The sequence below is a fragment of the Rana temporaria genome, chromosome 1, assembly GCF_905171775.1.
Source record: "Rana temporaria chromosome 1, aRanTem1.1, whole genome shotgun sequence".
Classification (NCBI taxonomy): Eukaryota; Metazoa; Chordata; class Amphibia; order Anura; family Ranidae; genus Rana; species Rana temporaria.
The window spans coordinates 571,107,958-571,135,778 of NC_053489.1; the positions used below are offsets into that span (position 1 = coordinate 571,107,958).

The following is a 27,821-nucleotide window of genomic DNA, read 5'->3' on the forward strand; positions in this document are numbered from 1 at the left end:
TGAGTGCGCGAGTCGCGCTGTGCAGTTTCCACTGGTCCCCGTTGTGTTCTGGGAGCCGAGTGTTTCCCAGAACACAACGGGGAGGTAATCAGCACAGCCCTCCAATGAATGCCTACCCAGGACCACCAGGGATGCCCACCCAGGACCACTAGGTATGCCAATAAATTCCCAATAGGGATGGCACTCAGTGCCTGCCAGTGCATCCTGATCAGTGCTGCCTAACAGTGCCATCTATCAGTGCCGCTCATCAGGGCCTATCAGTGCCCATAATTGCCAACAAGAGCCACCTATCAGTGCCCATAAGTGCCCACCAGTGCCACCTATCAGTGCCACCCATCAGTGCTGCCTGTGATTGCCGATCAGTGCCACCTATCAGTGCCCATCAGTGATGCATACCAGTGCCACATATCAGTGCCTGTCAGTGCTGATTATCAGTGCCACCCATCAGTGTTGCGTGTGATTGCCCATCAGTGCCACCTACCAGTGCCCATTAGTGCATCATCATCAGTGCCACCTCATCAGTGCTGCCTCATCAGTGCCAATCAGTACAGCCACATCAGTCCCCGTAAGTGCAGCCTCATCAGTGCCCATCAGTGAATGAGAAAACGTTATTTTTTACAAAGTTTTGTAACAGAAACAAAGAAAACCCTTTTTTTCTAAATTTTCTGTTTTTTTTTATTTGTAGCGCAACAAAATCAGAAGTGATCAAATACCACCAAACAAAACTCTATTTGTGGGCAAAAAAATTGTAAAAATGTTGTTTGGGTACAGCATTTCATGACCTCGCAATTGTCATTCAATGGGAATTCCCATTGAAAACGTCAACGTATGACGAAACACGTCTGGGACGACGGCGTGCAGTGACGTCACCGCGTTTACACAAGAAGGAAGGGCTCCTGTTATATGCCGGCCGGCATTTGTTTTTATCGCTCGATTGCACTTCCTTTGTGTAAGTAGCATTTTATCTTTTAATTAAACGAGTTTATACATACTATACCATGTTGCGGTCTCCTTCCCTATATGTAATATATCGTTGGGCTGCATGATACGAGCCAAGGAAGAGTACCCCATGCTAAGTCTGGTTATATCCCGCCGTGGATTTCGTATCATCTGTGATCTTTGTGACATCCTTTGATCCATCTTGTGCTGTGATCCCATACTCTGGATTATCCCACTGTGGATTTTAAATAATGCTGTTATTTAATTACTCTCTGGTAAGCCTCAGTCCATGTGGTGGCGGCTCACATAATCATCAGTGCACTGGGTGTTGTTTGTTCTGGAATTCATCTATTTGGACGTTTTCTCATCATCACTTATGTTTCATTTACAAAGGACTTGATTGTTATTTAAGTTGGCGCAATTTTTTTCTTCTTTTTTACATATGCTTGTGTTAGGTCACGTGATCGCTGCCGTCTATATTTTTTAATCATATTTTCTGGTTAGCGCAATTTTTGCCTGTTTTATCTTAGTGTTTACTGTCTTGATAAAATTGTCAGATGTAAATTAAAGAGAAGAGTCCAGGAAGTAGCATGCACCTCCCTCGTTGGACTTTTTTTTACAAAGTAGCAGGATTTTTGGAGTTCGGTTATAAGCTTGTCACAGTCTCATAAATGCCTACACACTGCTCTTAGTTTCTCTATGACGCATTCAAATATTAAATTTTTTATACTCATGTTATCTTAATTATAAACCTGATGAAATCAGAAAGTCTTCTCTTTAAAAACAAATGGGAACGTGTCTTCCACATACAGCAGGAGGCTATGATATGAGCTATTTCAGATAATGGTGTTATGATCGGAGAGGGGACAGTTTTAAGATTAGTTAGGTGTAAGCTGGAATTCGAAAAGAACAACAGGAAAAAGCCAGTGAAACTGTAGCCTTATTTCTAAATTTTTTAGAAACTCATGCAGAGGTGTATTCTTTAAAAGAAATCAAAGAGCAATGTGGATCTGCTAAGTGCTCTAGCCTATATGAATTAAAAGTGATTTCAGTTTACAGAGATAATTATTGCTTGGTTGCTATGCGTTTCTGCGTACATTATCAGTGCTCTTTGTACTGCCGTACTAAATAAGCCACACAGATTGAGCAGTAAGTATGACTGACTATGTAGATTTTTGTAATATGACATCAAAAACTCTAAGGCCTCGTACACACGACAGAGATTCTCGGCAGAATTCGCCGAGAAACTCGGTCAAAACCCGGATTCTGCCGAGAATCTCTGTCGTCTGTACAGTTTTGGCTCGATGGAGCCGCCGAGGAACTCGACGAGAAAATAGAGAACATGTTCTCTATTTTCTCGTTGTCCTCGCTCTTCTATGGGAGAAGCCGGCCCGCCGAGCTCCTCGGCGGCTTCATCCCAAAACTCGACGAGGAACTCGACGTGCCAAGCACGTCGAGTTCCTCTGTCGTGTGTACGGGGCCTAATAGCTAAACATGATTTCAAGTGCCACATTTACCAAAGCACCTATCTTGCTTTAAACCAATGCATGCATAATTGTATTTATCCCAAAATGGACTTTCAAAAATGCAAAGGATACTGAGAAGTAGAATGATGTGAGATTCTGCGACAAACTGTGCCTGGCTGCTTCCATGTATGTAACTCTGAAAAGAAAAACAATATATTTGTATATCATAAAGGCCTCTTTATTACTTTAAAAAAAAATTTGCATACACTTCTAGATCAACCATCATAATTTTACATTTCAGCTACTGTGCAATAACAAGCATAATTAAATTTGCAGTACACCCGTTTGAGCAAGTGAGCATTAAACAGGTTATATTTCTTCTGTCTTGCCAGATTTTTATATGTTTAGATCGATAGGTGGTAGTAGAGAGATAGATAGATAGATCGATAGATAGACAAGAGGTAAAGAAGCCTCCATTGCATTAGACACAAACCCTCTTTTATGTTGTACAGGGTAAATGTTGTACAACGTTGGCTACTTCTTTTTTTTTACCAGGACATTTTACTACTTTACATTTAATAAAAGTATTCTAGAAACACAAAATATGCCACACAATGATAAGTGATGTTCAACAAATGTAATCCATATCAGCCATGTAAAGTCGTTGCAGTTTTTTATAGAGCTTTTTTGTTTGCTTTTTCCTGGAAGCCCAAAAGATAAAGAGTTGGCTTCTGATCAGTTTTCACCAGAGTTTTCTTGAAAATTACATGTGGCAGGCAACCAAATTGTTCTGCAGCACCCAATTTACCAAATTATGAGTGCTAAATTCAATACAGAATAGCATTACAGTCTGTCCTGATCAACATATACCACTTGCCACAATACAATCACTATTACAATTGTAAAGTCAACAGTCACAGAAAAATACATAGGTGACAAATGACACAACTTAGTAAACGTATTTCCATGATGGAAAATTGGATGGATTTGTTAGATGTCTTTCTTAAAATGATTGCTACTGTTTTTTTTTACAAAAATTGCCATTTAAAGCAAACCTGACATTAGAGATACTATACTGTATATGTGGACTGCCATTGCTGACTTCCTTCAGAAGGTGCCAACTGGCTTGTTGTTATTCTGATAGGTTTGTTGGTTGATAGAGTAAGACCATATGGTTAGTGGTTCATTAAAGTCGAACTACACTTTACACAGGCATTGCAAGGTAGATCATGTTAGTTACTCTCTATGCCAATAGGTTGCAAAAAAATCAATTGTTAAAGTCCATCTAAATCCCAAATCTATAAATGTATATATTGGATACTTGAAGTGCAATTTTAATAGCCATTTTCTGTTGCCTTATTTAAAAAAATCCACTTTAAAATGTAATTTCTATCAGGGTGACAATTCTCACCCACTGCTTTACATTAAAGCAGTGGCATAGTCACCCTGATGTACATGCTCCTGATTCATGCCGTAGGACTCTCTGTGGACATATGGCATGCCTAAGAGCCTATTTAGATAATGGGAGGAAAAGGGTTTAAAATTTGGGACACGAGAAAAAGTCACCATGAGTAATTGTGCTTTTTAAAGGGTAACTCTATATTTGTGGAGAAAAACATAGCAAATAAAAAAGTTAATATAGCATATATAATTGCTACACATGGCATTTTGTAATTTCATGTTATTAAAAAAAAGTTCCCTTTCAAACTGCAGCACTGTCATTTTCTGTAAAACGCAATTAAATGTGGCAAAAGTCAAGTTTTAGGGAACCCTTTATTTTTGGTAAGATACTTCTAAAGAAATTCAGACATTGCAACTTCCTCATCAGGGCTCTGAAAGTGCATCAACGGATTAATTATTATTTAGCCATTCCAATTCAGAATAATTATGCGAGGAACAAACAGCTTTTTTTTGCCCAGAGCAGAAACAGGTAGAATTCTGCAGCAAGGTTTTTTAAAATCCTTGCAATGTACTTTGATCACCCAAAGGGGATTGTTTATTTATTTCCTCAACAAAGGTAGAGTTATTTGAAAAAAAAGTTAACATATTATCTATCTATCTATCTATCTATCTATCTATCTATCTATCTATCTATCTATCTATCTATCTATCGATTACAAAAAGTTAACACTTTATGTATACAACTATGCCCCATCTCATTTTAGGAAAAAATGCATCTGAAAATATATACATATTGGCCCAGATTCACGTAGAAATGGGCTACGCTGCGGCAGCGTAACGTATCCCATTTACATTACACCGCCGCAAGTTTACAGCGTAAGTGCCTGATTCACAAAGCACTTACCTGTAAACTTGCGGCGGCATAGCGTAAATCCACCCGGCGCAAGCCCACCTAATTTAAATGGGGCGGGGGACCATTTAAATTAGGCGCGTTCCCGCACCGAACGTACTGCGCATGCTCCGTCCCTAAAATTTCCAGACGTGCATTGCGCTAAATGACGTTGCAAGGACGTCATTGGTTTCGACGTTAACGTAAATGGCGTCCAGCGCCATTCACGGACGACTTACGCAAACGACGTGAAAATTTAAAAATTCGATGCGGGAACGACGGCCATACTTAACATTGGTTAGACCACCTAGAGGGCATGCTTAGTTTTACGCGATGTATCTCTATGGAAACAACGTAAATTTAGAGCGACGGGCAAAGCGGACGTTCGTGAATCGGCTTAACTAGTCATTTGTATATTCTACGCTGACCGCAATGGAATCGCCACCTAGCGGCCCGCCTAGAATTGCAGCCTAAGATCCGACGGTGTAAGTCACTTACACCTGTCGGATCTTAGGGCTATCTATGCGTAACCTGATTCTATGAATAAGGCGCATAGATACGACAATCGTATCTCAGAGATACGATGGCATATCAGGAGATACGCCGTCGTATCTCTTTTGTGAATCTGGCCCATTGTTTTTTTAATTGAAGAAACCATAGAAAAGCTTAACATATTGTGTTTGCTTGTTATTTCAAACACCTCACTAATGCAGAAGTTCATTTCACTGGTAATTTATGTTTTAATCAGTTAACATTAGCATTTGAATATAATAAAATAAGATTTTATTACACTACAAATTTTCTCCAAGATTTGTTTCTCCAATCAGAGTCTCCAAAGTGGCCCACTCCAGCATATAACCCCTGCTTCTGATCATATCTTTGTCTTCTTGATTATAATCTTATAAGTGTAATGAATTAGCTCTTGTTAAGGGTTCAGTTAAACATCATGTGACTGTAATCAGAAAGACAGAGATGATCAGTAGGGTTTAGTAATGGAGTGGTGATGTTGGAGGGTCTGTACAAATAAATAGTGGAAAAAATATATATATTTCTATTCATGAAAAATAAATCTACCAGTCCACCAAATAGGAGGTCATTTGGAAATACCTCATAAGAACTAAACTCGATACTGATTAAATCAATTATGTATCATGTATGGATCCATTGTTATACTCATTGGGAGAGAAAAGGAAGCTGGATTACTCTATTGTATAGCAAAACATAAAGTATACAAAAAAAATATGTAATGCATATAATTTGATTACAAAAATTAATACAAGGCTAAGCCATTGTTATTGCTTTAAATTTAGAAGCTTTGGGCCAAATCCACAGCCAGCGGCGGAAATTACGTTTTTCTAAACTTATGTCATTTAAGTTACGGCGCCCTAAGTTGGTCTCGTAAGTGCCGTATCCACAGCGCATTTGCGCACAAAATTTCGCTTACGTAACTTAAATTCCGAGGCGTAAGGCGGGGTTATTGCAAGTGGGAAGGAAGTGGGCGTGCTTCATTGTAATGAGCCGTGACCCCATGCAAATGAAGGGCCGGCCGTACTGCGCATGCGCGCACAAATCTGCTTCTCACTGGGCATGTGCAGAACTTTGCTTGGTGCAATCAGTGAGATAGGTAAAAGGCCAAGCATACTTAGTTTGAGGATCGCCCTGTGTGTAAATAGCCCCAGTCAAACACACTTCCCTTGCAAAAGTATTTCCCTGTGTTTCCCTTCCTAGAGCAAGTTGCTTCTGCTCTGAACGTTTGTCAGTGTTTGTTGGTGAGTTGTGTGTGATAGAGAAGTTTTGAAAGAGTATTAGATAGTAGTTGTGGTTTGTTTCTGATAAGTGTATTTTTTGTTTGATTGTTTCTGCTAAGTGTTTTTTTTTTCTGCTTGTATTTTGTGTTTGTTTTTTTCTGCTTGGATTTTGTGTTTGTTTTTTCCTGCTTGGTTTTTGTGCTTGTTTTTTTCTGCTTGGATTTTGTGTTTGTTTTTTCCTGCTTGGATTTTGTGTTTGTTTTTTTCTGCTTGGATTTTGTGTTTGTTTTTTGTGTGTTTGTTTTTGACTTTGTAGTAGCTGTCTGCTTGTGTGTTTTGATTTTTGTTTCTTTGTTGTGTGTGATTTTTTGTTTCTTTGTCCTGTGAGTTTTCTTGTTGCTGAGTGGTGTCTGTGATGGCACCCAAGCGCAGGAAGCTTAATTTTACCCATGTGGAGAAGCAAATCCTTGCCAGGTCCATCGTCCGATATGGGTGCTATTTACATGGGCCTGAGAGCCGGAACACCTCCCCGGCCCAAAGGAAGAAGATCTATCAACAAATTACAGATCAGATAAATGCGGCGGGGGGGGGGAGACGAGGACCCCCGCTGGCATACAGAAAAAGATCAATGATCTGAGGAGCGTGGTCCGCAATAAGGTGGCCAAGCTCACTGCCCATAGGAGGGGCACTGGAGGAGGGGGACCATGCCCCATCCGGCTGACTGAGGAGGAATGGGCAGTGGCCCGGTGTTTCCACCCAGAGCAGGTGGTGGGCCTGCGTGGCTTTGACTCTGATGTTCCTGTGGGGCCAGGTAAGTTTTGTTTTTTCTATCTGGTGATTAGCATGTGTGGGTGGGGGAAGGGAAGATGTGCCAAGTGTGTGGATCCTCAAACCTTTGATTGTTTGGTGTCCTCCACAGATGACCAGGAGATTGCTGGCCCATCAGGCCAGGAGGTTGCCGGCCCATCAGCCCAGGGGGATGCTGGACCATCAGGCCAGGCTGCTGCACCACCCCAAGGACAGGAGGCTGCTGAGGATTCCCCAGGGGAGGGGAGTGGCCAAACCTCCCCTCATGAGGAGGATGAGGGGGAGGAGGATGAGGGGGAGGGGGAGGAGGATGAGGGGGAGGAAGAAGAAAACCTGCAGCTTGGCAGGGAAATCCTTCTGGCCTCTGAGCTAATGACATTTGAGGATACCCTTGAGGCTACCCCAGAGGCTGGCAGCAGTCAGGCCACCATCAGGGGTAGTCCCTCCCACTCCTCCCCCAACAGGCTGCAACCCACAAGGGTCACTCTCTCCCCTCCTCCAGAGCCACAAGCCTCAGGGGCAGGCAGGATGGCGACCCAGGAGACCAGGGGGGTGTTTGAGCGTCTGCAGAAGGACAATGCCCGGCAGACCCGCAGTCTGGGTGAGATACAAAAAAGTATCAACAAGATGGAGCACAGCCTGGGTGCAATGAGGGAGTCACTTGGTGATGTGGCCACAAACTCTTTGGGGGTCATCACCTGTTTGTGGGACCTGAAGACCGCCACAACAGGCGTGGCCCAGGAGGTGACTGCCCTGACCCAGGCTGTGCAGGACAATACCCGGGCTGTGCATGACAATACCCGGGCTGGCCAGGCCAATACGGCTGCCATCACTGGCTGTCTGAACAGAATAGCAGTGGCCTTGGAGGGCAGGCCAGCAGGAGGACAGACACCAGGGGAGGCTCCTTCTTCCCCTGCTCACTCACCCCCCCATGAAGATACTCCCTCCCCTGCTCACACCCCCCGTGAAGATCCTCCAGTTGGCCGTGCCCGTGGCCGTGCCCGTGCCCTTGGGCAGCCCAGACGGAGCACTCGCCACAGGAATTAATTAGCAGGGGTACTTTTGATTTTTTTTGTTTTATTTTTTTATGATTTAGTTTATTATACTGTACTTATGATTTGGTTTATGTGTGTGAATGATGTGTGAATGTGGGGGGGGGTGGCATTCCTGATAAAATAAGGGTGTCACCCTCAGTTTTTGTGGAGAAGGGATCCCCAGGACCAGGGAGAAGTGATCCCAGGTTCCTGAATGGTGTATGAATGCACAGTCACATAATTGGAGCCGTGGCGTGGCGTTACTGCTCCCAAGTACCAAAGGGGGGGGGGTACTTGGATCTAATCCAATTTGATGTGCATGTGATGTGTCTGTGCTAGGGACCACAGTGGTGTGCATTCATGCATTCTCATTGTGACATAATTAATCTGCGTTTACTATGAATAAAAAACATTCTCAATGTGACATTATTCATGTGCGTTTACTGTGAAAACAAATATTATCATTGTGACATTATTCATGTGCGTTTACTGTGAAAAGAAACATTCTCATTGTGACATTATTCATGTGCGTTTACTGTGAAAAAATGCCTTCTGCGAGGCGTCTCCTGGCTGCTGTGCCCTCAGCAGACCGGGTAGAGTGGGTTAGGGGGGGATTGCCTGGGTGGGGGGTCAGGTCAGCACGTATGTCAATCTGCAGTCCCCTTCTCATGGCAAAGTTGTGCAGCACGCAACATGCACCGATGATCTGGCACACAAAGTCTGGGGAATACAACAATGTACCCCCAGACTTATCCAGGCATCTGAAGTGGGACTTCAACAGCCCAAATGTGTGTTCCACAACTGCCCGGGTGCGAATGTGAGCCTTGTTGTAGCATTGCTCTCCTGGGGTTTGGGGGTTCCTGAATGGGGTCATCATATGTGGTCCCAGGGCATATCCAGAGTCACCTGTAAGGGAAAAGACATAAGGATGTTAGTCATGCATGTGCCCCTTGTGATGTCTGCATCATGGGGGGGGACATACCTGACACCCATGTCACTCACCAATCAGCCAGCTGTCTCCATACATGTTCTGTTCCAAATCTCGGGAGATTTTGGTCTGCCGGAATATATAGCCGTCATGGCAGGATCCTGGGAATTTTGCACAGACGTGCCAGGTGAGGCCATGGGCATCCACGATTACCTGGACATTTATGGAATGCCAGTGCTTCCGATTCCGGAACAGGTGCTCTGTCTCATGGGGGGGCTGTAGTGCCACATGGGTACAATCAATGGCCCCGATGGTCCGTGGGAATCGGGCAATGTTGTAAAAGTCCGTCATGGTTTGCAATCGCTGGTCCTCCTGGGTGGGTTTTTGAAATTGATTGGCCATGCGTCTCAGTATTGCAGGGACTACTTGATGGACACACCTGCTCATGGAGGATTGTGCCATCCCAGACAGACCTCCACATGTGCGTTGGAAAGACCCAGTGGCAAGGAAATGGAGTGTTGCCATTACTTTGATGAGAGGTGGCAGGGCATGGGATCGTTGGGTTGGGGTGGTGAGATCATCCTGCAGGATTCTGGTTAATTCCAGGATGGCTTCCCGTTTAAAACGGAAGTTGCCATAGACCTCAGAAGCAGGCATGCCAAAGAGATCTCGGCGTGGGTGGTATACCCTCTCCTGTGCCCTCCTCCTCCTCCTCTGTGCCCTCCTCCTTCTTTGTGCCTCTAAAGTAGCGAGTGCTGCTAGGATCATGGATGGCCCGGGCATGTTGGCAGACAGTTTGAAGTCCAGCAAATAAGTGTTCTCAGCTTTTCCTCAATGCTGTTGCTTCAGCAGACCTTTACACAGCATGTGTAAAATTAGGGCTGCTTTTATAACGTGTAAATTTGCGCAGGGAAACTAACAGGTGCGCACAGGGCGTAATCTACGGCGCACACACTTAATTATGTGGATCGCCCTTTCTCCCTCATTTGCATCTTTGCCTATCAAAAACAGCGGCGTGACTAGCGTAATTTGCGTCCGAGGATGCGCTGGTGTAATCATTTTAGGTAGGACGGAAAACCCGGATTTTAATGCGTAACTCGTTTTGAGGATCGGGCGCAAAGATACGCGCGGAGTAAAATTAGAAATCTCGAGTTAAGTCGGCGCATCTGCTTTGTGGATTTGGCCATTTGTTTTTGTCAAAGTCATCTTTTTCAACCAAGTTAGAACACCGAAACATATAGCATTCCTATTTCACCTTGCCGTACAAATATTTGCAAGAGAATATACTGTATTTCACATACAGAATGACAAACTGATGCAAGGGATCAACATTTTGTTTTACAATTAGGATACATTGCTTCACATTAGCAAGTGTTGCACACATCGGTCTACTGTGTATTTGCAAGTTTACTTCATGCCTGCAAGAGTCTCAGTCCAGATGTTTCTCCATCCTACACTATCAACAGTCTGAAGGAATTTAGTTCTGAAGTTTATTTTGTGTTTCAGCATAATGTCATCTCATTACAAAACCTTTTAGGTCTAAATATGAATATTAGGTTAAAGATTCTCTGATTTTTAAATCACAATTTAGCTTGGTATAACTGAACATGATATAATGTTTCTTTTGTTCAGATTTCCTCAAAAAAGACAAGGCCATATGTTTTTTTTTTCTACAGGTGGCCAGCTGGTGAAGATGTATCTCTGATCCCTTTGGTAAACCCACAACAAATGTCTGCAGTTATGCTATTCTAGGCAGAAAAGTCAGCGCTTTTCAAACATCTGGATGCTGACTGTCAGAAATTGTTGTCTTTTTTTGTTAGATTTAAGCATTTTGTAAGTAGATCTGAGGTCAGGTTTGGAAAAATCAAACTCGAATAATGAAAACAGGGTGAAACAAAACAGCAAACAGTCAAAAAATGGGTTGCACAATATGTGTATTAAAAACTAAAAGGTGCCCCATAAAAGGCGAAGCTACTTTAAGGTGACTTTCTTTCGAGCCGAAAACAATTAACCTATTCTATCCCCATGCAAAGCGAAGAAAGAAGTCGACTTAGTTCCTCTCTCCTCAGTAGCTTATACTCACCTCTCTCTCTCTCCAGCCAATGTCATCAAGGAAAGAAAGCCGAATGTAAGCTCTAAACTAACTTGTTGGAGCTTACCCAGAACTATAGACTCCATCCCTGGCCCCATGTAACAGTGATGGGCCAATCTCAGGACAAAAGTACTGTCACATTTGAGAGAGGGAGTGAGTCACATGCTCTTGCATACCAAAAACTGCTGATTATTTTACTTCACGCCTGGCCAATTGGAGCGTTGGGTAAAAGATGGAAAGGTGAGTTTAGGCTGCTGGAGGGCTGGAAATTGAGCTGAGTGAACTTTTTTCCTTGTCCTGTATATGCAAAGGAACTGTTCACTTTATTTAGTTTTGGAGCACTTCAGTCCAGTACTGGGTGGAAATATAAATATTACTACACCAGTTGAAAGAATTTGCATGCACTGCAAAAGGTATACTTTTCATTTACATTTGGGGGCTCCCTAACGTGCATTTTTTTCTGTTTTCCAAGTTGTCAACCCTGTTGTCAATGAAGAAATTTCCAACACCTAATGTGATGGAGGATAACTAGATTGATTTTTAAAGTGAAATTCCAAGATAATGCTAATTCCTAAAAAGCCTCTCTTCCCCCTCCTAACTTCTATATACTGTATCTGTATACTTACCTATTTTTGGGTTGCTCCAGTCTGGTCATGAGATCCCCCCTGTCAGTCAATGGCTGGTAATTCCTGAACACTGACATCCCCTAAAGGCTTACTAAGGTCCATCTGTTGTCAGTGCTTCCTCTTCTCCCCTGAAGCCATCACTAGCTGACACAGGGGAGCTGATCAAGTAACCAGGTCGAGTGGGCTAAAAATAGGTAAGTATATAGTTTTATTTTTACACGGATTAGGAAGAATAGGTGTTAGGAGTTGGGAGGGAACATTTTTATGATTAGTTAGATTTATCTTAATTAGTTGGAACAGGGCTGATATCACAATTATTACTTATCTATGACTGGCAATTTTTTTCCAGAATAAGAGGTATTGTAGGGAAGGAAAATGAGCTTCTTCAAAGTGGAATTTTACCCAAAACAACTTGATAAAAAATAGTTCTTTAGCCAGGAACATACATTCAATGTTAATAATTATGCTATCAAAATTAGTGTGTGTTGTAAATTGCCTCCAGCATTGCTTCTGTTTCTTCTTGCTGGAGGCTGCCATTTTGCTGAAGCCCAGAGCCCCTGAACAGCAGGAAATCATTAAGCAGAACTAAACCCATCGATTTACCAGTTCCTGGAATGCTGGGATTGCTAGCTGTCACATTTGCTTGTGTCATCAATCAAGCTGTCAAACCATGAAATGGCTGGGGTCAAAACTGATCAAATATGCAGCACCATGGGAGTTGCAGATCAAACAGAAGCAGCTTCCTTGGCTGTAAAGGATAAGAGGGTTTAATTGTGCTTTAAGGCTGTTAGTAGATTGAACCCTACAAACTCTGCAGTGCCTAAATACAGAGGGCTGGATTCAGATACATTGGAGTATCTTTTGGCCGGCGTAACGTATCTCAGATACGTTACGCCACCAAAAAATAGGGCGCAAGTTCCGTATTCAGAAAGTACTTGCGCCCTTAGATACAGCGGTGTAACGTCTGTGGTCCGGCGTAAGCGCGCCTAATTCAAATGTGGATGATGTGGGCGTGTTTTATTTAAATTCACTCTGACCCCACGTATTTGACGTATTTTACGAATGGCGCATGCGCCGTTCGTGAAAAAATCCCAGTGCGCATGCTTGAAATTACGCCGCAAATCGTCAATGCTTTAGACGTGAACGTAACTTAGGTACAGCTCTATTTGCGAACGACTTACGCAAACGACGTAAAATTTTCAAAATTTGACACGGGAACGACGTCTATACTTAACATAGGATACCCCTCATATAGCAGGGGTAACTTTACGCCAGAAAAAGACTAACGTAAACGACGTACAAAATGCGCCGGGCGGACATACGTTTCTGAATCAGCGTAACTACCTAATTTGCATATTCCTTGCGCAACTATACGGAAGCGCCACCTAGCGGCCAGCGTAAATATGCAGCCTAAGATACGACGGTGTAAGAGCCTTACGCCGGTCGTATCTTAGTAAAATTCTGGCGTATCTTGCTTTCTGAATACAGAAAGAAGATACGCCGGCGCTTCGTAGCACTTACACGGCATATCAATAGATACGCCGACGTAAAGGCTATCTGAATCCAGGCCAGAGTAACTAAGCATGTGCAGAGCAGGGTGAGAGCTTGAATTACTGAATATTAATAAACAGTATAGGCACTTGTTTTTAATGTTTTACATAGCTATATTTGCAAAATACAGCCTGAGGTGATCTAGTAGGGCTTAATTTTCTGACTAAAGTTCCACTTTAAGCTAAAAATACTTTTTACTTGCAGACAGAATCCAATGTACTTTTTAAAGCGGGAGTTCACCCCCAAATCAACTTTCTGACATTAGTTCCAGCATACTGCTTACATCTGCAGTATGCTGTTTTTTTTTTTTTTTTTGCTACTTATCGTTTTATGAGCCCTTGTTATCCGGCTCCGAGCGGGGATCGCTTCCGGGTATAGGCGTTCCTAAGCGAAGAGGAGTTGATTGACGGTCAGCTAAAGCGCGTCACGGCTTCCAAAAATACCTGAAGTGACACTCAGGTGTTTACGGCGCCTGCACAGTCAGCTCTACACGGCAGGCGCAGGCGCCGTTTAGCGCCGTAAACACCCGAGTGTCACTTCGGGTATTTTCGGAAGCCGTGACGCGCTTTAGCAGCCCGTCAATCAACTCCTCTTCGCTTAGGAACGCCTACTCCCCACAGGATTCCCCCGCTCGGAGCCGGATAACAAGGGCTCATAAAACGATAAGTAGCGGAAAAAAAACCCAGCATACTGCAAATGTTAGCAGTATGCTGGAACTAATGTCAGAAAGTTGATTTGGGGGTGAACTCCCGCTTTAAGGCTGTAAAAATGCTGGCAGAAAATATGATATAGAACAGCACAAAACACTCCCATAAAGGCACAGGTACAGTATAAATGTAAATTTATTCATATGTAATTTGTAACGTTAAGCCTGTGTTATATAAAAAATGGTGTCTGACTGAAAATATTATTTCTAAAAGTAAGTGTAAGACAATTCATGATTAGCATGTCTTGTTGAAGTAATGTGGAACTGCCCTTTAACTAATACATGTTACAAATATTCCTGTCTTCAAAGTAATATTTATAAAAACTTTAAAAGAAATTACAAAAAGCAATTTATTTTATCAGCAAAAATGTAATAAACTGAAAATGTATTACATAGAGATCATGAAACAACTAAACTCATTTTTAATTGTCTGAAATAAATAAGGGCTATTCAACAATTATTAGTAAAATTTTTAATTCTGTATGAAATAATAAGACCTTAATTAATAAAACATCTGCAAAACATGATAAATGAATGTCATATATGTCAAATTTAATTATGTTCCTGGAAACAAACTTATCAATTATGCTTTCTTTAAAAATCTGTACAAAGAGTATGGTTTTATATTGCTCGTCCAGATTGCCACAAAGATAACAATTAGCAAAAGATGGCAGAATGTTTTGCTAAGCGTGGTCAGAATTTTTTAAGCAAGTAAGCTATAAATAATATAAAATGACAAGGGTATTTGAACAGTGGAACCTTTCATGAGGCTGCCACTGCTGACTGCTTTGCTGAAAATGCGATTTTCCTTGCTGTCAAATTAACCTTTCATGTAGGCTGCCACTGCTGACTGCTTTTGCTGAAAATGCTGTTTTTCTTACTGTCAAGTTAATCTAACCTTTAACGATATACGTCACGTCATGCTTATTTCTGCCAGGAACATGCAGGATAGCCAGGGTACCTGTTGATGGCACTGTGGTTTTTGGACTGGCATGATGTAACGCAATTATTCACCAGCAGATGTCTTTCAGCAGCCTGCAGAGGTCACAGTCCAAATCTGATTGCAGGAACACTATTAAGCTCTACCTTGCTTAATGCTCAGAGTGCCACTGCATTGGCCTGTGTGCCTGCACTATTCTGTGCCTGTACAATCTTGTACCTGTTCTTGCCCAGTCCTCTACCTCTACACTAATCTGCATGTCCATTCTTCCATGCTCTGCCTTGCTACCCCGATTACCTTCTGTCCTGCCATTTGTAAATACTGTAGTCAGTATTTGGGGCCAGATTCACAAAGGGGATACGACGGCGTATCTCTGTTTCTATCTATGCGATTGATTCATAGTTACGCATAGATATCCCTAAGATCGGACAGGTGTAATTGTTTTACACTGTCGGATCTTAGGATGCAGAACCGCGGACGCCGGGGGGAGTTTGCGTCGTAAACCAGCGTCGGGTATGCAAATTAGGAGTTACGGCAGATCCACGACGGATTTTCGCGTTCACTACGTCGCCGCTAGTCTAGTTTGCCGTCGCAAAGTTAGTCGTCATTTTAGGTGCCCTAACTTTAGTCAGCAAACGTATTGCTGTCTAAAGTATGGTCGTCGTTCCCGCGTCGAAATTTAAAAATGAACGTCGTTTGCGTAAGCCGTCCGGGAATACGGAATTACGCTACGCGCGTCGCCGTTCGGAAAAATGATGTCACGGCGCACAAAGAACGCCGGGAATTGCGCAACTGAGCATGCGCAGTAGGTCCGCCTAATTTAAATGGCACACGCCCATTTGAATTGGCCCGCCTTGCGCCGGAGGCCGCCGGCGTAGTTTTCATTGCAAATGCTCTGTGAATCAGGCACTTGCGATGAAAACTTGCGGCGGTGTAACGTATCTACGATACGTTACGCCGCCGCTCCCCTACATGAATCTGGCCCTTGGTTTTTACTTTGCATGCATTTTTATCAGGATGCTTTTAGTTGTTTGCTTCATATTTGTTTTTATAACTTTACAGTTTTCTAACAGAATTTTTAAAACATCCACAAAGCATGGAAAATTGGGAAAAAAACTGCGCTAAGACAAATTGTGTTTAAAAAAAACCAAAGTGAATGGTGAAAAAAGTGATAAGAAAGCTGTCTTCCAGGGGCCTTGGAAGACACAATTATTATTACAATTCTTATTGCAAAACGATGTAGGGTGGAACGGAACGGCGCTTTGACGTCACCACCCACCATGCTCACCTACCAGCAGGAACGTGTGTGTCCGGTCGGCACCGCAGGTTTAAGGCTGCATTTTACCGCTTAATTGTAAGTGTGTTTTTATTTCCTCTCCATTAAATGTTGTAGCTGTTTTACACTATGGAATCAATATGTTTTTTTGGCATGGCACCTGAAACTGGGATGTACTGAGCGAATCTTGAAGTGTGCTGACCTGGACTACACATACTTGGGTTTTGGCTGGACCAGATCGGGCCATTTAGTTCAAGTCTCTCCTGATCCTCTGTAGTGGGGGGGTCATGGAGATCTGGTAAGCAGGCATTTTTTTCAGTTCGGTGGTGGATCTCACAAGGCTGTTTCATAACAAGAAAACTTTAATTCATGGAAAAATTGATCAGAGACTTTTATGCACGGGTGTCTTAGATTTCTTTCCAATTTATTTCACCAGTTTATAGACTCTACTCCAGTTGTGCGTTTTCATTTGTTTTATTGCATCTGTCATTGGATGTATCGTTTATTTACGTGGTAACAGGTGGAATAATTGTTTTCACTTTTTATCCAATCACCTTTATTCATTATTCACTGTGTTTTTCATTAATTCACATTTATTAATTGATAATATGGTTCTATGCACTTTCTTGTGCTACCGTTATGAAGTTAGCTCAACCTATATTTTTTCCAATTACACAAAACAGTCCAACCAGCACGTGAAGAAGACTCAAAGACTTCTGAAATAAACTAATTGGGAGTGATGAGACCAAAAATAACTTCATGGTCACAATAACCATACATGAGTGTGTGACCTTCAGCAGCACAGGAAAGTTAGTCAAAATTGATGTCAAGATAGTTGTAGAATATTAGCAGAAAATATTGGAGAAAAATGTGCAGTTGTCGGCCTGAAAACTGCCCAAAACAGAAGGCAAATACAATCCTTCAGTAGCTAAAAAGTTGAGGTTTTGAAGTGGCCAATAAGGGGTATCACCTAAACTACAAACTTTCTGCATTAATTGACGACTAACACTACTTCCCAGCACAGTAATGGTCAACTTGTGTGATATGGAGGGCCTAAAGTGCAGGTCTGCACATAATATTTAGTCAATGTAATACTACAGAAAATTGCCATAGGCTGCAGCCACACAATTGAAGATGGCTAAAGATGGCAGACATGCTGCAGGAGATGGTCAGAGAGTGCAAAGATGCTATAGTAGATGTTGAAGACTGCAGACATGCTATAGGAAACAGTCAAGCGCTGGAGGAACATTCGATTAGATTACTAGAGATTAGACCCCCTTTACATTAACACTCCTATAACCCATTTAAAAATGACTTGCGTCACAGCAAGATCCATAAAGGATCAGAAGATAATACATAAAAAAAGAGACAAATAAGTACAGAAAAAGTCAGACAGACTTATATGAAACAAATAAACCAAAACATCTAACTAAGCTAAACAGTATTTTTCCTTCACTGGTCTGAGTAAGCACCCAAGTAAGAAAAATATGGGCTGCTGTTTGCAGGGGTTCCAAGGGCTGCACAATAAGTGCAAAGGGCCATGTGTGGCTCCAAGGGCTGCATGTTTGGCACACAAGCCCCTGTAGAAGTTTTAATGGTAATATTTAGATGCAAATTTTAATTTATGTGGCTGTATACACATACTGTATATGCACTGTATATTCAAAATAACAAAAAAATATATATTTTTTTACAGTAATATACATAGAATGGAATATGACATGGAAATTCGGCCTGAAAATCCATAATTACATACATTATTTCATAACTGGGTGACAGCGCTTCTCTGTCACTTGGGAGGAGTTATGCAAATAATAAAATGCCTTGATGGGTGGCTGTCAGTCTGGAGGAGGCTGCATTTGCATTTAGACCACCCTAGGTAACACCTGCATGTATTTCCATTACAGTGTTTTTCCTATATGCTGTCAAAGCACTCCTGTTTGTGGATGGGAAAGTCACTTATGGGTGCACAGAAGGGAAAACTGGCTACTATAATCTGCCTGTCACAATCTAATACATAAAAACATTTCAATATATTTTTGATACACTTACTTTTAACATGTAATGTTGTAAAATAATAATCACACGTTTCATTTATGTCCTATTATGTCCCTTATGTATAAAAGTATATTTATTCGTTTAAGAGAAATCTGAATCAAACTGGTGCCTTCTTTTGCTGAAACCCAATGAAGTGTGCCACAGGAGATCAACTTATGAATAAGGTTCAAAACCAAACAAAGTAATAGGTATCATGTAATATTTATCAAAATCAATGCTTTAGGAGTGAATAAAACATAGTATATGATAAAGAGAAAAAGCTGTATAGATACAAGCTTTAGGCACATTTTCTGCTTCAAACTTGAACACATCATGGGAAATTTACAATTAATAATGGTAGAAGCCACATTTTCATACCTAATTATATATTGTGACACCACACTGCAAGTGATAAAATGTATTTATTTGGTAATGAACCAGAAGAAGAGAATATCATGAATCCCAAATTCACGCAGCAAAAATCAATTACTTTGAATAAAATGATCAGATCTGAGTTCATTTCTACATTTTCTCTGTGGGCCCATGGAAGTCTAGAAATGATATCATAAGGGAAATTAGAGTCTAAGTGGAACTGTCTTAAAATCAGCATTGCTCCAGCATTTTAGTGAGGTTCAAAAAAGAATATTCAAAGTGCAACTTCGTAGCAATAAAATTATAAAATGACCTGCTGATACAATTCCGGAAGCTTTGAAACAATGTTTAAATTAGAAACTCTGCTCAAATAATTTCGGATATAATCTGATTTGTATATGATTTTCCCGTTGGCAGGCTAAAAAGGTTTTCAGATAGCGCTGTGATTATTTGTAATCTTGTGGTGTAGCATCTCCTACATGTTTAGTCTGTTCTGACTTCATCAAAGGGGATCCCATTGATGAAGTCAGAACAGACGAAACATGTATGGGAAATCTGATCCTGGGAGTGAGTAGGAACTATGTCCTGTTATTTTTGCTGTTTCTGTAAGCTGGGAAGAATTCGAGTGGCTGACAGCCAACGACATATCTGTATATCTTTGCCAACACATCTATTTGCTTGATTTTAAGCTTATGCTTACACAGATTTTGTGAGCAGCTCTTTGTTATTTTGATGCTGGCTATGAAATCTAACCACTGATTGGAGAGAGGCCTTAAAGTGTTACTAAACCCACAACAGTAAAATCTGTCTGTGTATGCAGAATAGCATGCTTGTTATACTCACTGTGGAACTTAAAGGGTTAATCCTCTGTATTGTATAAAAATGCTCTTTGATCCTGTATGGACAGATCCTCGCCCTCCTGCAGGGACCCTCATGGCAAGGCCAGATAAGACAAAGTGATGGTAGTACTTCTGCACATGCTCAGTTTGGTCTCTATTGCTGGAGATAACATTTCCTTTGAGCTCAGCTTTTCAGGTGACATGTCATGACATCAAACATGTGGGCATGTATACAGATCCTAAATGACAACCCAGTCCCTCCCTCTTCCTCCATGCCCAGTAACTGAAAAGAAACACAGTGGGTGGGATGTCACAGATTGATTTATGGATGATTCGCCTCCCATAACAGCATGATGACATGGCTGTAGTGGAAATATCCTCCTACCTAAACACTCGGCACTCAGGCAGACCCTGCAGTTTATCACGTGACTGTGGCATACAGATCAGTGAAAAGGGTATATTTTGTGGCAGTGTTTGAATGTAAAAAGAAGATTTATAAGCTGTGAACATTGAGGGGGGAGGGGGCGATGCACTATTTTCGTATGACTGGGTTTAGTAACACTTTAAAATGGACTGCACCTGTTTGGAAGATCTTTGGAATTAATACTAAGCCGTGTCTGTCTAATCTTGTAGGAAGATAGGTACGCACATCTGGTAAATGCATTTTCCCCTATTAGTGCTGGTGGTCACTTTGGATCAAAGATTGTTCTACACTTGGAAGAATAATATTGGTGATGGGAACTTAATGGATCATTACACCATCGGATTTCTTTATTTGAACCTATTTGGTTTGAATTAAATTTTGGTTAAAAATATTTTAATGTATTGTTTGGAGGACTTTAGTTGATCACAATATTTATTAAATGATTTATTGTGCATGAATTTTTACACTAAAAAATACTTTATATTATTAAATTAGTACTGTAATTATTTATGTTGTTATATCTTCTGATCTGCCGTTGCTTTCCCATAATAGGGAAGAGGTTAATCCTTTACACACTTTTCATCGTGAAATTCCCAGTGCCTAAGTGATCTGCTGGATCCAAGGAAATATCAATAAAACTGAAAAGGAGCAGACTCACCCTTAGGCAGTGAGGGACTAAAAGGATGCATCCGCCATTCCGCCCCATAGGATAGTGGGTCTACATACCAAGAGACTACTTAATACAGCACGAAAAGGACCCAGAGAAAGTCGGTATAAGGGGACCCCAGACGATAATGCAGTATCAAAAGACATCTAATTTTACCAAAATAACAACTTTACAAAAAACATTTCATCCCTCCACCTATCACTACTATAACAACATTGTTATAATAAAATCAGCACACACTACGGTCCATTAATAGGACTCAAAACAAATGAGGTATATCTTGTCTTTTATTAATTTGCTACAGCGATCCCCCAATGCGAATGGTTAATCAATAAACTATAAGTCTTTTCTGAGATTCCTGATAACATTCCCCAGCTGATTATTGCTACTGTCTTGGACTCCTCTCCTTTGTATCAACACTGCTCCTACTAATGCCTGCACACATTTTGGGAGAAATTCCCCAGCAGTCGGTCCTTATCTGGGGTCATCTTATACAAACTTTTTTCTGGGTCCTATACCCACCTTTTCTTGCTGTATTAACCACTTAACCCCCGGACCATATTGCTGCCCAAAGACCAGAGTACTTTTTGCGATTCAGGACTGTGTCGCTTTAACAGACAATTGCGCGGTCGTGCGACGTGGCTCCCAAACAAAATTGGCATCCTTTTTTTCCCACAAATAGAGCTTTCTTTTGGTGGTATTTGATCACCTCTGCGTTTTTTATTTTTTGCGCTATAAACAAAAATAGAGTGACAATTTTGAAAAAAATGAATATTTTTTTACTTTTTGCTGTAATAAATATCCCCCAAAAATATATAAAAAAACATTTTTTTCCCTCAGTTTAGGCCGATACGTATTCTTCTACATATTTTTCTTAAAAAAAAATCGCAATAAGCGTTTATTGATTGGTTTGCACAAAAGTTATAGCGTTTACAAAATAGGGGGTATTTTTATGTCATTTTTATTAATATATTTTTTTTACTAGTAATGGCGGCGATCAGCGATTTTTTTTCGGTATTGCGGCATTATGGCGGACACTTCGGACACTTTTGACACATTTTTGGGACCATTGGCATTTTTATAGCGATCAGAGCTATAAAAATGCATTGGATTACTATAAAAATGCCACTGGCAGTGAAGGGGTTAACACTAGGGGGCGGGGAAGGGGTTAAGTATGTCCCTTGTGTGTTCTTACTGTGGGGGGGTGGCCTCACTAGGGGAAACACTGATCTTCTGTTCATACATTGTATGAACAGAAGATCAGCGTTTCCCCCGCTGACAGGACCGGGAGCTGTGTGTTTACACACACAGCTCCCGGTCCCCGCTCTGTACCGAGCGATCGCGTGTGCCCGGCGGCGATCGCGCCCGCCGGGCATGCGCACGGGAGTCGGGGGCGACCGGGTGGCGTGCGCGCACGCCTCCGGCGGTGCGCGCGCCCCTAGTGGCGGCTGAGAGAGAGGACGTTATACTACGTGCTCTCGCCCAGCCGAGCCGACCTGCCGACGTAGAACGGTGGTGCGCGGTCGGCTAGTGGTTAAGGAAATATCAATGCCCACAAAAACACTATACATAGCAAAACAAAAGGTATGTGCAAGGTCAGTGATGGCGAACCTTGGCACCCCAGATGCTTTGGAACTACATGTCCCATGAGGCTAAGCTACACAGCAGAATGCATGAGCCTCATGGGAAATGTAGTTCCAAAACATCTGGGGTGCCCAGGATTGCCATCACTGTGCTAGGTTAAGCTGTTACTGATCTTGGTTTACCTGGTCATTTTTTCCCCCCACAGGTTCACTCAAGTGAAGGTTTTAAACAAGAGTTGTGTGCTATCAAGGAATGGGTGCAATTTGTGGGAAGAATGGTTTTATTCACATGCAATCCAAAATAGTTTTGGGAATAGTTTTTAAAGCATGTCTGTATAAGGCCCCGTACACACGGTCGGACCAAACCGATGAGACTGGCCCGTCGGACCGTTTTCAGCGGTTCACCTCTGAAGTGGCCTGACGGCCTGAGGTGTGTAAACACCATCAGTTCAAAATCCGATCGGGTCAGAACGCGGTGACGTAAAACACACGACGTGCTGAATAAAACGAAGTTCAATGCTTCCAAGCATGCGTCGACTTGATTCTGAGCATGCGCGGGTTTTGAACCGATGCTTTTCTATACTAACCATCGGTTTGGTCCGATGGGGCAGCGGTCCATCGGTTCGGTTTTAAAGCATGTTTAGAAATTTTGGATCGAAGGAAACCAGACCGATAGCCTATACACAAGGTCGGTTTGGTCCGATGAAACTGAACTTCGGTTCATTCTCATCTGACCAAACCGACCGTGTGTACGGGGCCTTAGGCCCCGTACACACGACCAGTTTCCTCGGCAGAATTCAGCTTCCGACCGAGTTTCTGGCTGAATTCTGCCGAGAAACCCGGCCGTGTGTACACTTTCGGCCGAGGAAGCCGACGAGGACCTCGGCGAGGAAATAGAGAACATGTTCTCTATTTCCTCGTTGTTCTATGGGAGCTCTCGGCCCGCCGAGGTCCTCGGCGGCTTCAGGGCTGAACTGGCCGAGGAACTCGATGTGTTTGGCACGTCGAGTTCCTCGGCCGTGTGTACGGGGCCTTAGAGTTAACTTACTTCAGTTACTAAAATTCTTCATTTCATATTTTAACATCCATAAGTAAAAAAACGTATATGTTTTTGGCTACTATAGGCACTTGGACAAATTATTCAAAAGGACATTAGTAGGGCATCATAAGCATTATGCTACCATTCAAAATGATTATGCTGGAAAATGAATATTGTGCTACTCTGTTGACTTTTTCATTTTCATGTAACTCCTGGAACTTATTTATCATCACTCAGTATTAATAATTTGTAATTGTGTAATGGGCTTGTGTGTCCTTTGTAAAGATCATGCTCACTGTATAACTCTATTAAAAACAAGCTACTGTGTCCTTGAAACATTTATATACAATAATGGATTAGAAAAGCTAAACAATGTTATATATTATGTACACTGTGCGTACTTGGAAAGAGAAAAATTCACAATGCATTTCTTCCTGGCAAAATACAGTATAAATAAATAAAATGTGTGATTTATCAAGCAGTGATGCACACTGGCAGCCAATGTTACACTCTGCATCAAGTAAATGTGTATGACATGGTTCTGACAGTCCTTATCTTTGTTTGGAACTCTATCAGGACAGGAAAAATTAATATTTCACTTTGGATGCTCAAAAGAATAAACCATCTTTTTTAGTGTGCGGTGGCAACAAGGGATGGGAGAGGAGCAGACATGATGAAAGGAATCATACTATGCCTAGAAGTTTTTAGAGAGTGGGAGAATTTTTGAAAGGTGATCTAAAGTGTCTCTTATATAAAAAGCCTGTTTGTGGAGAAACTGGCAGAAGAGCAGCCCAAGCAAGTCAATCAATGTACTGGTAAAATCATTCAGAAACGCTACAATTGTGTGAAAATCTGAAAGCCCACTTAATGTACCCTAATTTGGGTTTCATGAAATGCATTGCAGTCAGGCATAGAAAGCTATTTTTTTTTTTTGCTCTGTGTAAACTAAGCAAATTGCTAAACAAATTCCTAACCATTGCAAACATGTCATTATTCACAACTAGCTTGGAGGACATCCATATCCTTAGCCATCAGACCTAGCATGCAGATGTGCTTTCTACACTGTACAGTGCAAATTGCAGATTAATGCTCACTACATTCGGAAAGTACACAAAGTCATTTTTACACTGTCCTGGGCCTACATTGTTACTTTTCAAGGACAGGAAAATAAAAAGCAGAAGGAATTTATATTTCCAAAGTTGACTGATGTTCTAAGCCTAAAAAAAGCTAATGTGCTTTAAAAATACAGCTATCATTTAAATACGCTAGAACATTTTATGTTGATGGGTATGAAATTTACTATTGTCATTCTTTGAATGGATATACAAAACAATTGTGTTGATTCAGTGACTTTTTGATATAGAATTGTGATTTTGTCAACCAAAATGTTGTTCATTAGTAACTAACTTAAAAAAAGGCTTATGCTGCGTACACACGATAGGTTAGTCTGATGAAAACGGTCTGATGGACCGTTTTCATCAGACCAAACCGATCGGTTATTTATCCATAGGTTAAAAAAATAGGAACTTGTTTTAAAATTATCTGATGGATAAAAAACCTATAGAAAAAACGATCGTCTGTAGGTACGTCCATCGGTTAAAAATCCACGCATGCTCAAAATCAAGTCGACGCATGCTTGGAAGCATTGAACTTAATTTTTTTCAGCACGTCGTTGTGTTTTACGTCACCGCGTTCTGACACGATCGTTTTTTTAACTGATGGTTTGTAGGCACGACTTAGGCCCCATACACACGAGAGGATTTATCCGCAGATACGGTCCAGCGGACCGTATCTGCGGATAAATCCTCTCGAGGATTTCAGAAGATTTCTATGCGATGGCGTGTACACACCATCGCATTGAAATCCCCGCTGAAATCCTCTGCCGATGACGTGGCGCGCCGTCGCCGCTATTATGACGCGGCGACGGGCGCGACGCTGTCATATAAGGAATTCCACGCATGCGTCAAATCATTACAACGCGTGCGGGGAATCCCTTTGGACGGATGGATCCGGTAAGTCTGTACAGACGAGCGGATCCATCCGTTGGAATGGATTCCAGCAGATGGATTTGTTGAGCATGTCAGCAAATATCCATCTGCTGGAAATCCATCCCAGGGGAGATTTATCTGCGGATAGATATCCGACGGAGTGTACACACCATAGAATCTATCCGCAGAAACCCATTTGATGGGATTTATCTGCGGATAGATTCTATGGTGTGTATGGGGCCTAATCATCAGTCAGCTTCATCGGATAACTGATGGAAAAATCCATCAGACCGTTTTCATCAGACTAACCTATCGTGTGTACAGGGCATTAGTGTTTATGTTGACTTTCAGCCCCAAACTCCCTTCCTAAAACCCGCTCTCACTATTACATTTGTACAAAAAAAAAATCTTTATAGTTGCCTAAATTCAGCAGTCTTCTGACATATGTATAAACGCACCAGTACTGAAAAAATATACACCATTTATGGGAGCCCCTAGCAGCTCATCTGACCTCTGTCTGCTTTGCTATATGTGAAGAACTAATTCCGGACGGCTGCCCTTCCAAAAATCCTTTTATTGAAGCTTCTGCTTTGCTATATGTTGATTTAACTAACATGACTTGTTCTGAATTATGACCTTTATCACAAATCTAATGCATGTTAATGTAAATGCCTCTGATACTCAACTTATACTCTTCATACTATTTGTTAATGTTAAAATCCCAATAAACATCATATTTAAAAAAAAAGAATATCAGCAGTCTTCTGGCTCATATTAGAGATATTTCCTGTTCTTCTCTGGTGTCAGCTGTGGGCAGTTCCCAGTCTTGGACTAAGTGGTGCCTATGTAATGACGTGTAAGCGCCATTCTTTCCAGTAGTACTATGAGCACAGGTAGCAAGATGACCCAGGGGGTATGTCCATGACAGCCTGAGCTTCCTTGAAGTTGGGTAGATGACACATTATGCTGAGCATCATATAAACCTGAAAGGGAACTAACATTAGATGGCAGGGCAGGGGGTTTGCCAGGGGCTGCACTCAGATGGAGATGAGTTTTGCAGCATAATGAAAGTTTTTTTAAATTTTCATGAGAGCTGAGATGACTACTTTTTATAGTTATTGATATAAATCTAGAAATGGGATTTACGATAATGGCTGCTCCATTTGTAAAACACTGTAATACCAAGGAAGATATATGGCCAGATTAACAAAGAAAGAAACAATGTTCACTACGTAAAATTAAGCTGCGTTAACGTCAATATTCCAATCATGTGCAAGGTAACATCCTGTTTCTTTTTTCTTGCTATTCTCTTGCTTGCAAACTGAACATTCAGCTGCTTTAAATTAGCAAAAAAAGTAATGATTGTAAAGTTACTCACCACTTGACCATTTTGTGGATTTTTATGTGCGTAAGGTGGTCCACGTATATGATTCCACATCTGTCCAGAAGTCATAGCAAACACAACACACTAGTGTGAATTGAAACAAAGACAGTGTGTTAATAAAACATTTATTACTAAATGTAATAACAAAAGAAAATATGAAAAGGTGCTTCCATTAATTATAATGATTTGTTCTCTTGATTGTATGCTAAAAATAGGGCTGCAACTAACAATTATTTTCATAATCGATTAGTTGGCCGATTATTGTTTCGATTAATCCAATACTAGCCAATTTGTTGTTGGGCAGATTACAAAACACAAATTGCCGCAAAAACACATTACATGCTTTTCTGCAGCTTCTCCATTGAAGTATATTGGAAAAAAAAATAGGACCGTTAAAAAGTTCTTGCCCTTTCCAAATATGCAGCAGCTGAAAAAAATCATGGATGTAAATGTGTCCCATAGGAAAACATGTAAATGAACTGTGGTGTGTTTCTGCAAAAAGCACCAAAAAACAGAGGTGTGAACCCAGGCCTGAGATATTTAGTAACATAATGGGGTAAAAAAAAAAAAAAAAAAGTACAAAAAATAGCAAATAATCGCTACTGTAGTGGTTCATTTTTTTTACTGTGGGACAGTGAAAGTAATATTTACAGTAGCGATTTGCTTTTTTGTACTATAAAGGGCTAATTTTTGTTTTTTTAACCCCATTATGTTACTGGCCGATTAATCGATTATGAAAATTGTAATCGATTAATTTCATAATCGATTAGTTAGTTGTTTCGGCCCTAACTTCAGCACTTTCATGGATCTGAGATCCACACCATTTCCATGATCTTGCTGTAAGGTTTTCTCACCCTCTCTTAGGCACTGTGGGCAGAAGCCAGGTTATAATGTAAGTATTTGTATGTGTGTTACATGCATCTGTTGATTTCTCCCGGGTATAAAAAGTACACATTTGCAAAGCCATTTGAGTTTTACGCCAAAACTATGAAGAAACAAATAACAGTAACAGAAGAGGTTCCAGCTTTAAATTGATCCCCTATTTTCAAGATTTAGTATTTACATTTAAAGCAGAGTTCCACCCA

General features: G+C 41.3%; 1 protein-coding gene across 2 annotated transcripts in view; it reads right to left on the reverse strand.

Moving 5' to 3' along the window:
• TUSC3 (tumor suppressor candidate 3) overlaps positions 1–27,821 on the reverse strand; it is a 362,725-nt gene that overhangs the window by 63,156 nt on the left and 271,748 nt on the right. For both annotated transcript variants that reach the window (XM_040334674.1, XM_040334673.1), the window contains exons 6-7: positions 26,731–26,820; positions 2,538–2,601 (exon numbers count right to left, since the gene is read on the reverse strand). In XM_040334674.1, the coding sequence (XP_040190608.1) occupies positions 2,538–2,601; positions 26,731–26,820 (154 nt within the window). The remainder of the gene's footprint in view (positions 1–2,537; positions 2,602–26,730; positions 26,821–27,821) is intronic.